An 11,630-nucleotide genomic window follows, 5' to 3' on the forward strand; every position below is an offset into this window, starting at 1 on the left:
CCATAATGAACTGCCTTAGTGATTGGTCAGTAATGCTATAAAACAACTTGTAAAATATTTGTGCATTGCCAGAAATGGATCATGACTGTCAACTGCTTTCTAATATTGATCTGTGTGCTGCCTGTAGGATTAAAGCTGCTCTTCCCAGCATCCAGCATTGCTTAGACAATGGTGCTAAATCAGTTGTTCTAATGAGCCACCTGGGTCGGCCGGATGGTGTTCCCATGCCTGATAAGTACTCCCTGGAACCAGTTGCTGTGGAACTTAAAGCTCTTCTAAAAAGGTATTTTCTTCTTTTTAATGTTAATATTTAGGCTTGCTTCACATGATTGCTGCCCTTTGCGGAATTCTAACTATTGCAGTGCTTTGTGGTGTGCTGTTGTGCATTGCGTTAGGGCAACCCATTCATTATAAATGAGCGGCCAATGCACTGCAGCAGACCCAAAATACACATGTCCCTTTTTGTGGGGACGCAGCACAGCTGTATGTTATGTACTGCTGTGCTTTTGCATTGGCTGCTGCTCTTGGAGTATGGTAACATGGTTACCGCAACTCAGAAGTGTAAATGGGCTCTTTAATAAAAGATTTAGTATGATACAGTATGGCATACTAAAGTATTCTGCAGACTTTTCAGCATTTATATTCTACGCCCATTTACGTTTTTTTGTCTTGAGTTTATTCATGTAAAATAGGGTTTTCTATAAAGTGTTAGATGGCAAAATCCAACCCAAGCTGACAATTTAGCACTGGTTGGATGGCATTGTGCTGAAGCATATGCTACTAATGTGACTGCATGGGTGTCAGACACCCTATCTAGCATTTTTTATTTTTGAGACCCTGCAGGTAAAGTGAGTCAGCTGAGATTTACAATGCTTTACATCCATTTAGTGATTATTGTATAATGACCACCTGACAATGTATTGTTATCTGAGGACACCTTTTGTGAAGCAGTCTTTGGGTGCATAATGCTGATAAAAGAAAGGGGGACTCCTACGTTGTTAGGGTAGCGTCCCTTCTGAAGGGGTATGGCTGCAAAGCCCAGCTGTGAAGGTATTCATTTTTACCTAATGTTGGTACCATTTTCTTTTATGTGCAGGGATGTAGTATTTCTGAAGGACTGTGTGGGACCAGATGTAGAGGCAGCATGTGCCAATCCAGCCACTGGGACCATTCTTCTCCTGGAGAACCTGCGATTCCATGTAGAGGAAGAGGGTAAAGGCAAAGATTCAGCTGGGAACAAGGTTGGACACTAGGCTTTTTCTGTTTGTCAGTATTGTCACATGTTGCGTGAAATGTTGGCGTCTGAAGAAAAACGCTGCATTATACGGTTCAGACAGCAAACACCATTTGAAGTGAGCCTGTCTATTATAGTATTAAGGCAGCTGCATTTTTTTTGTCCTTTCCATCTGCCATTCTCATTCTTTGGCTTCACTACTTGGTCACCAACCCAGGGCAAACCTTCAGCTCAGAATCTGACATACTGGTTGCATCCTTAAGAGAACTATGGGGTAACCTTTTTATCCCAAACTTCTCTAAGGGTCATGGGAGGACATATTCGAACGTCCTCCTGTGACCCAAAGCTCAGTATATAGCGAGCTTTTGCTCATTGTATACCGAGGTCGCAGCAGCTGGGATGGATCCTGACAAAGCTGTTGAGATCCACCCAGCTGCTTGAGGGGCAGCTGTACCCGTCCGTTCCTGCACTCAGTGCTGGGGGATCGGGGAGGGGGGGAATCCCTGCAGGGAGCGGTGTCTGATCATCTCCCTGCATAGAGCGGTTACTATCAGAAAGTGAGCGAGCGATGGTATTCGTTTGCTCACTTCCTGATCTATAGAGCCGACCTGTGACAGTTTCATTGTCACAGGTCGGCTTGATCTGAGATTGAGTGAAAATCGCTCACCTCATAGTTCTCCAAGTGATGATGCCCCAGGATAAATTTGACAGCCAGGGAACCTACACCTTATTGTGACGGATGCTGCTTTTTTATTAAGAAACCTTTACTGTAAATGAACCCCAGTAACTTCTTGTGATTCCTTGAAAGGATTTAGGAAACCTCTAAGTGTAATGAGGGCTGTGGGATAGGAAAATTGGTTTGTAATCGGGCACAAATTTCAATCCGAAAGCTTTTAATAGATCTGTAAATTCAGCAGGAGTACAGTCTAATGTAGTCTATCTGACCTCTGACATTTTCCTGAAGGTCAAGAAAGGAGTCATTTGGGAGTCCTGTTATTTTTAGGATCCCTGGCCTGATTTGATATACTATCCTTGACTTTGCAAACTACTGTACGGCTAGAGAAACTCTCCTATAATTGGGTGACCTTTTAGTGACTGAAATCAGAGAGCTGGTGTGTCAACTGTCAAAGGGTGACTTGTGAACATGAGACGTTTCATAAATGCTTTCTAAAGAGGTCAGTTCAGTTAACTTTCTGCTGACTGAAGTCAGCAGAAAGTTCCTGTTGGTTCCCTTTGTTCCTGTTATTTGGGGTTGGACAGATCTGGGGTCCTGGTAGTCTAGGTATGTATGGAGGGGGGAAAAAAACCCACTGCTGCCTTAATATGATACTTCTGGTTTCTAATGTTATCCAGGGGTGTTAGTGATGCTGTAGATATTTTTGGTGTGATTTTATACATGTAATCTGCTCTTTAATATTTTTGTAAAAGTTTTGTGAAAAGGATTTATTGTCAATAGTAGCTCCCCATCAGAGTTCCCAGACCTTTTTGTGTTGCAATAAAAAGAGGATCCAACTGGTTGATGTGGGTAGAAGTTCAAGCTGCCTTTTTTATTTTCATTCTCTCGAAGACTTATGCTTAACTTTTTTTTTTTTTTTTTTAACCCCCTTAGATCAAGGCAGATGGTGCCAAGGTGGACTCTTTCCGTGCCTCTTTGTCTAAACTTGGAGATATCTATGTCAATGATGCTTTTGGAACTGCACACAGAGCTCACAGGTAATCTGACTCTGCACTTGCTAGATAAGTCACAGCACGTGACTTGCATTGCTGCATCTGATAGTGGATTGAGAACAGTATTTCGGCAACAACTCTCGTGTCTAGAGTAACCTCTTGAGAGCCATTGCAATACCCAGGGACCCAGCCAGTAATACACTGTTGCTTTTATGCTTCAAAACAATTAACACCATTAGGGCTGCAACAACTAATCGACATAATCGATTATAATCGATTATTGAAAAAGTTGTCAACTTTTTCAATCGATTAATCGGCTTCCGATCAGTTGGCCCTGTTCACGGCTCCACACACACTTTGTGTGCCGCGCCTCCTCCTCAAATCACGCTCATCGCTGCCAGACCCGCCCACCCGCATCCACGCTTTACACGACGCACACCATATGCTTTACAATTTCCTTGATATGAGGGAATTCATAGCCCAGGATGTTTCTTATCTGTTAACTAATCTATTCCTCCAAACCTACACCCTAAATGACTGGTGCCAGAAGGGCCTGAATACTGCAGAAACTGCAGAAACTATCAGGATTGAGTAAAGCAATCATGTCTGTCTGTTGTCTTAATGGCAAGTTTTGAGCTGCACATAGCCTTATCTTTTACTAAAGACAAATGTCATTACTCTTACCTTTTCAGGGGTGTGGAAATTTTTGAAAAAACTACTTGTCCAAGGACTAAAGCGTGTGCCGAATCTACTTGTCCTGATACCAAAAATAATAATTTTAACCAAAACCGTATTTAGCAGTGCTAAGAAGCGCTTCTCCTTGGTCAGTGCCGTCAGGTGACTGCGTTGACCAACGAGTGCTTGAATTTTGCGAGCGAAATTCAGAATACATGGAACAGGTACAGATAGTACACCCATACTGGAGGACGGGAAGGACCGTTTGCCGACAGTTAAGTATAGTGGGAGGGAGATTTGTGCGGGTAATTCCATTTTCCCAATTACTTGGGAAAATGAATTTACCTTTTTTAGGGTTGGTGCAGACTTGGGGATTCCCGGAACGTGCGATTGTGTGCGGTTGCATACAGTGGTTGCAGCCACATGTATGGGGCTACATCTGCGTGGCAATCTCCCCCTGCTCTCAGCGCTCCACGCTCCGTCCATGCCCCCCACTCTCGGTGCTCATTTACTAAAGAAAACCAGCCCTGCTACTTGTCCGTAGCAGGGCTAAAACAGTGAAAAACCCACTTGCCCGGAGCTACGTGTCCCGGGCGTCGGGCGATACAAATTCCACACCCCTGCCTTTTCTACAAAGATGATGGATAAACTGATTGGTCACAGGGGATTTACAGTAGAAGATATTGAGCACTTGAGATACACTTTGTGGTCTTTTGTAAGAGTCAAACCAAACACTGATTATTGCAAACAAAATTTAAAGAGACTCCCATTATCCTACAACTCTAGTGTCTTGCATTGGATGTGAATAGTGGACTTACTTTAAACTGATATTTCACCTAGGCAGTCTGTTGTGACTTAATGTCATGGGGATATAATTTTTCACTTGCAAATGTTATTGTAATTAACCTGCACCTAGAGAACCTTATACATTTCTTTGTAACTCTTTTCCAGCTCTATGGTAGGTGTTAAACTGCCCCAGAGAGCTGCTGGTTTCCTCATGAAGAAAGAGCTTGATTATTTTGCCAAGGCACTAGAAAACCCAGAAAGACCATTCCTCGCCATTCTTGGAGGGTAGGTATCACTTTAATCTTATTGCTTTCTCCTATGCCCCCTTGCCTTTTTATATGTATATGTAATTTTTTTTAAATGCATTGTAGACAGTAAAGCAGTTCATTGCACCTGCAATCTGCCGGATTGCGGTTGATCTGGATCCTGCAGATTCTCCCTCCCACCTTTGCCCATACTGAGGTACAGACGTTTAGTAACATGGATGGAAGAACAAATGGGCTACAAGTGGGGTCACTGCACTTGCATTTCTATTGAGAACTAAAATTCCCTGTGCAGCAGTGGCTGATGGGACTTGTGGCTTTTCCATTCACGGATCCTGATCCTGTCATCTGTGAATGGATGACATGGTTGTAGTCCTATGGTGATTCGAACCATGTGGTTCAGGTAACGCGGAAGGGGGGGAGGTGCATTGTCCTCATGTCTTATGTTACACCGTGAATATGGGTGAAACCTAGTCCGAAATGTTAACTTTGCTTTTAAGCCAGGTAATGTATAGTAGGTAATAAGATTTCTACCCTGAACATACACTTTGTAGTTTTCCTGAATTATGTTGGTCTTTTCCATCGGTCATCATACAGCACACTTGTTGGAAGGGGCAGCACCTGAGTTGATGGGTTAACAATCTAGTATTGAGTTTTTTCTGGGTAACCGAATATCCACTCAAAAGATAAAATGACTTCAATACAGGAAATTGAAATGACACCGTAGCAGCATTTTTCAGACATGAATTGGTGCAACTGAAATGGATATTTTACTTGCACTAGCTAGACTGCAGTGCTGCCTTACTTCTTCCTAACAGCCAAGTCGCCAAACTCAGATTTTTGTCACTTGTATGGCTGTCAAATCTGCCCTGTGTTTTTGCCTTTTTTAAGGTTTGCAGATAAAAAAAATAAAACTTGATGCTTTGCAAGTGAGACAGGGAGGCTCCTCCCTTCCTCCCCTACACAGCTTGGTTACTGAGCTGGGGGCTGAACTTCAGCGGGATGGGGGATGCCTCAAAGAAGGCACGTCACTGACTGTATGGGTTGTTGGTGCAACAGGCATATGAGGACAATATCCCCATACATGTTCTCATGATTTAGGACAGACTTTTAATTGGCTTTATCTTTTTTGAACTATATTTAGTAGGATTGCTAGCCCATAAGGTCATACTTGCTTCCTATCCTCTACCTTGATTAACCATGGTCTTCACTTCTGTGGACTAACTGATTAGCTGTGAGTGATCATTGATGGTAATGCAGTGTCAGACTCTATTGTGTTAAGCTAGTGACCTGTGTTTCTACAGATGGCTCTAGACTCTGCCCTCTTGCCTCACTTTTACTCCAGCTCAGCTGTATAATGCTGATTTGAGCTGGGAAAGCTCAGCTAGAAAAACAACTTTCAGACCATAAAAGACTGTTTATTCTGCAGTTATATATGGTATGTTAATGGCCTGTTATTTTGGAACTGTTTGTCTGCTCTTGACCTCAAAGAACAATAAACCCTATACACGCAGACTTAATTCTAATGATCTCCTGTGCTTTGTTCACTTGTGCTTAGAGAGGCAGATCCCCCATTGTGAACAGGTGGTAAGATTTGCCCAGTCTTTTACCTGGGCACAACTGGGGAATAAGATGATCCTTGGGTGTAGTCTATGTATAATAATGGACTCCATTTACCTTTTTTATAGAGTTGAGAGGAACAATTCCTGATTGGTTGCAGGGATTTGCCAACATTGCAAGTGATAACAACCCCCCTTTCTTGCTTGTTTTGCTTATAATAGCTGTAGTTTAAATTGTCTTAAATTAGTCACATCATTTTATTTACTTTCAGGCTTTAACGTCCCAAGCTGGCAGCTAACATGGGCAATTCAAACTGAGCAGAACACAAATTGTTGCATATGCAAAATGTGACCAGTCAAATCAGTAGATTTGGTATATAAGCAGCCAGTATGCCAACCAATTAATGGGAGTAAACCTTATTTCATGCATGTAGCTAGACCAAGCACATGTGACTTTGGGACTAGGATGTGGCATGCAGAATCTCCCTCCAAAACATTCTTGCTGCAACAACTTGCATTCCAAGCTCATTACACCCCTAAGTCCAAATGCTCCACTCAATCTGTTTACTGACTAACCAGGCACTTCAGCAACTAAAGTTTTCCGATTTAAGAGTCTTTCTCCCACCAGTAGTAAATGGCTAATAAATATGCAACTAACAGTCTTTTTTTGGAATATTAATAAGCCAGTCCTTTAATACATAAGCCCAAAGAAGTGGAATAAAGGTTACAGTAGAAGGCCCTATCTTAATCAGTGATGAGGGCCTGGTCATGTGTGAGGAACTAACTTCCACATACATTTAAACAGCTAATCATTTTTGTATTTAATTCCTTGTGCATAGTGACCAGATTTTCATATCTGTTTTATTCCTGCATAGAGCTAAATGTAAACAGCTGGATCTATATTAACAATCCAAGTTTGTCTTTGGGTTCTTCTACCACTTGGCAAATGTCACAGGATGAAGCTTTTGACAATCTGAAGGGTTTGGTGAGCTAGACAACATCTGTTGCCTTAGACCCAAGGAAGTATATGAAATGTTATGTTGGCAGCACATTCATAATAAACGGGCTTCTTTAACATGGCTTATGTAACTGATCACTAAAGTGTAAATGGTAATTTACTTTCCATGTACACCTTATGTGGAGTCTGCATTTCTGATGTTAACCAATCGAACCTCTGTAAAATATCTGTGAAGGTATGCGAGTTACAGGCATTATCCCTACTCCCAGTAGTAATCCTCCCTGCAGGGGTCAGTGATAGGACAGCAGATGCATTGTTATAAATCTGTAGGCGCAGATGCTGCTTCCTCTCTGGATATCATAAGCTGGTCTGTTATTTCCAGGGCCAAGGTCAAGGACAAGATCCAGCTCATCAATAACATGTTGGACCAAGTGAATGAAATGATCATTGGTGGAGGAATGGCATTCACCTTTTTGAAAGTGCTGAACAACATGGAGGTATGTGCTGACATTCTGTATGGCTGGATGGTCCTATACATTTTCGACTAGTTTTCCTTAACTAGATTATTTGGGGGGTTAGGCTACCACATTTCGTTACTGAAATAGTAGCTGCAAGGGGGCAGAAAATGTAGTCAAGAGCTTTAAACTTGAACCATCATGGATGAAAAACTTATGGAAGCAGTTTATGTAGAATATGGTTGTTAAAGGCCACAAATTCAAGGCTCATTTCTAAAAGATTATTGCAGCTTTGTAATCCCTAATACATTTGTGTATTCTTTAAATGCTAGTAGCAGGAGAACCTAAATGTGACCCGGTATCGGCCTCTTGCAGTCTGCTGTACAGAAAAGCTGGAGTTTGAGGAAGTGGGACAAGGAGCCAATTGGTTCATATGCTTGCAAGAAGCATGCTCTTAGGGCAAGAAAGGACAGACATTTAACTCCTCACTATGCTCCTTCTCTTTTCATGGGCTGGTGGTAGGTCCAGGATGACCTGGGCTCATAGGAAGTAGGTTAAATGTTGTTGGCAAAGACTCAGCGCACACAGAGAAAAGTACTCCAGGGGAAGTCATTGGACTAATTTTTTATTTTTTTTGATAGATTGGTACTTCCTTGTTTGATGAAGAGGGAGCAAAGATAGTAAAAGACCTGATGGCTAAGGCTGAGAAGAACAAAGTAAAGATTACTCTGCCTGTTGACTTCACAACCGCTGACAAGTTTGATGAGGGTGCCAAAACTGGGCAGGCCACAGTCGCCAGTGGAATCCCAGAAGGATGGATGGTGAGTACCAGTATAAAGGTGTCCTGCAGAATTGGTCTAATGTAAAAGCCGAATGGGGGGAATTTATCATAGCAATTGCGAGCGTTTGAACTTGCACGGAATATATTTTATGCACTTTGCGCCTGATGTATGATGGTGTAATGTTCATAAATGAGATTAAATAGACTCCAGGAAAAGACTTGTAACTCCAGGCAAAAAGCATAACTGTCGCTTCTTGAAGTGGTCATGGGGACTAAAGTTGTGGATTGTTAGGTGGTGCTCCAGTTTCAGGCAGCTGCAGAACAAGTGCAGATGAAAAGTGGTGCAAAACACGTGTAGTTGGAAAAGTGGTGCAAGCTCGGGTCAAAACAGGTGCACATGTTAATACGGATTTGCACATTTAAAAAAAAAAATGATCGAAGAGGCTAAAACTGTCGCAATTGCTTTGATAAATTCCCCCGTTGTGTTTTTAGTGGTGGATATCACTACATGCAGTAATTCCATAATTTTAACTTTGCCTTTTTGATTGTTTAAATCATTGTTTGTATATCTAGGCGTTACCCCATAGCTAAATTCCAGAATCAATTAGTATTTAAAAAAAGTTGTTGACTGGAAGTGTAAGGGATGCCACAGACCTTGAGGACAAAATGGCTGCACTATGCAACTGCATAATCGTATTTCTGCAAAATATTTGGGATACTTATGTCTAGCCACTTTTCATGCATTCAAGGTTTGAGTCTTCGTTTCTGTGTAGCCACTGTGTTACAGGCCCTGTACTGTACTGCACTGTGCTGGAACTGTGCAAGGAAAGTAGGTACATGTGTTAAATGTAGGGCTGCGGAAATTAACGCTTAATCCCTCGATTTAATTGTTAATTATTTTGATCGATCAAAGTTATTTTGATCCGTACTCACCTCTCCGCCGGCTTCCGGGTCTTCCGTCGGAGATCCGTTGACGTCATAGACATCGATGTCACCGGACTCCTCCCCCCCCCTTCCCCAAGTGGCTGTCGGCTAATGAAGGGAAGGGGGAGGAGTTCGGTGACGTCAATGTCCGTGACGTCACTGGACTCCTCCCCCTTCCCTTCGTTACCCGATGGAGCTGCTTGGGCCGGTGAGTACACATCCCGGCCAGGAGAGAAACACCTTTTTACCGGAAAGGTTCAATCTGCTCAATTGAGCAGATTAAACCTTTCCCTGCGATCGTTTTTTTTTTTTTTTTCCTTTTCTGACATCGGGAGCCGCGGCTTGACCGTCGGTCAGAAAAGGCATACGATTGCATAGCTAGATTCCTATTGGCTATTGCACTTTGCAATAGCCATGTATACATTACGTTTTCTCAGCAGGTGACATGTTGATTGCAGTTGTCTTAGAACGAATATGTAATGACATTCTAAAATTATGGCTCTACAATATTTGGAAACAATATTCAATTTATTTAGCACAAGGTAGCCAAGTCCCAGTACATATTCCCTAAGGCCTTGTTCACACCAAGCGCGTTCCAGGAGCAGATCTGGTACAGACCGGATCAAAACTGTGTCCAATGTAGTCCGATGGTGTTTTGGATTCCAGTTCACACCGCAACGTTCAGTTCCAGAGCATGTAAAAAAAAAAACTGCAGCATGCCCTATTTTACCTGCTCTGGAATGCATGCAAACGCACTGAAATATTTTTTATTTTTTATAACCAAAAATGACCCGAACGCATCAAAAACCTCCGCACAACCCACTGCACTGCATGTGCAGAAACTCATGCAGATCTGGTCTGCATTTGGTGTGAACAAGCCCTAATTCTGAAATGTTTCTCAATCAACCAAACAACTATGATTTTCACGTCCCCTATGAAATGCCTAGATATAAGAAACGTATTATCTTAATTTCCTTCACTGGGACAAATGGTGAACTCCGTATAAAAGATCTCAGGAAAAAGTGTCCTTTTTAAAATGTTTTTTTTTGCTTCTAATTTGGTGGCTGTCATGCTGAGCTTTGGCTTCAATACTTTAATACCTTTTTTTTCTTTTTTACTGAGCATGAATAAGTGTGAAGTTTAATGTGAAAAGGACACTTTACTAACTTTCTTGATCAGTAAGCTGGAACAATTATGCATAGAGGGGAATTTATAAAAAAACTGGGGCAGACCTTCTCTGGAGCATTTGTCCAGGATAACCATTCAGCTTCCCTCATCAGTTTTGTTCAGAGAGAAGCTGATTGGTATCTGTGCACAGCTGCTCCTGATTTGTCTGATCCAGTGTTGATAAATTCACCTTGGGTAAATTTATATAGCATTTTAAAGAAAAAGACCACTTCCCCATCATTGGCTATACCTAAAACAGCCGGATGGGAGCTTTGTAAATGTGGATGGGCGTTTTAAACGTCCATTCCCTCCCCACTCGTGCAGGGCGCTGCGTATTAGTGGGAAAACGACATTAAATAAACAGCTAGCGATGGCTGATTAAATACAACAATTTAGACGTCTGTAGAGATGCCAGATCGCTTGTATTTTGTGTAGGTGTGCAAGATCTGCTGGGACTGGCACAGCAGCTCTGTCACCGGAGATTAGTACAAGATCTCACACTGATCTCCTATCTGGTGTCAGAATGCAGGAAGTCTTCATCAGCTTCTCCGGGGGTCCCTTGGTGACAGGGGTCTTGGAGACCCTTGATGTCTCCATAAAGAGGACCGGTCACGTAAATTGGCTATCACATAGGGGGCTAGGTGTGTAAAAAAAAAAAAAAAAAAAAATTGCAAAAAAAAAAAAAAACCAAGCCAAAATTAAGGCCCCTGCCCCATACACACAAACATGCGTCGGGTGCGCCTACGTGCGCAAACTGCAATCGTGCTGCACATGTTGCAAATCACCAAAAGAAAGCTGTGTCCCCCCCAAAAATGTAAAGAAATTTCATTACAGCGTTGCATGATGGAATAAATGTCAAAGTACTGCATCGCTGAATACTGAGAAATGGCCTGGACAGGCAGGGAGTTTAACACCTTGGTCTTTAACTGCCTCCAGGCCGGCCGTAGTAAAAAAAACGGCCGGCCAGAAGCTCTCTAGATCTGAGCGGGCGACTTTAGACGTCCGCTCAGCCACGCCCCCTCACGCGCACCGCTGGGCGCTTGCGAGCTGGAAATGCCCGTTATTTGAAAACAGGCAGCGATGCCTGTTAACATACAAGCGATCCGCCGGCTATAGAGCCGGCGGATCGCTTGTATGAGGTCCCGTGAATTGCGCCCTCC

At 42.6% G+C, this 11,630-nt stretch overlaps 1 protein-coding gene across 1 annotated transcript in view; it reads left to right on the forward strand.

The window, feature by feature from the left end:
• The first annotated feature begins 127 nt into the window (after window positions 1-127).
• Window positions 128-11,630, forward strand: part of PGK1 (phosphoglycerate kinase 1) — a 15,254-nt gene continuing 3,751 nt past the window's right edge. The window contains exons 1-6 of the mRNA XM_018565636.1: window positions 128-283; window positions 1,097-1,241; window positions 2,844-2,947; window positions 4,529-4,648; window positions 7,526-7,640; window positions 8,240-8,419. Of these exons, the coding sequence (XP_018421138.1) occupies window positions 192-283; window positions 1,097-1,241; window positions 2,844-2,947; window positions 4,529-4,648; window positions 7,526-7,640; window positions 8,240-8,419 (756 nt within the window). The 5' untranslated portion in view covers window positions 128-191. The remainder of the gene's footprint in view (window positions 284-1,096; window positions 1,242-2,843; window positions 2,948-4,528; window positions 4,649-7,525; window positions 7,641-8,239; window positions 8,420-11,630) is intronic.

Source organism: Nanorana parkeri, unplaced genomic scaffold, assembly GCF_000935625.1.
Source record: "Nanorana parkeri isolate BGI_ZX_2015 unplaced genomic scaffold, ASM93562v1 scaffold868, whole genome shotgun sequence".
Lineage (NCBI taxonomy): Eukaryota > Metazoa > Chordata > Amphibia > Anura > Dicroglossidae > Nanorana > Nanorana parkeri.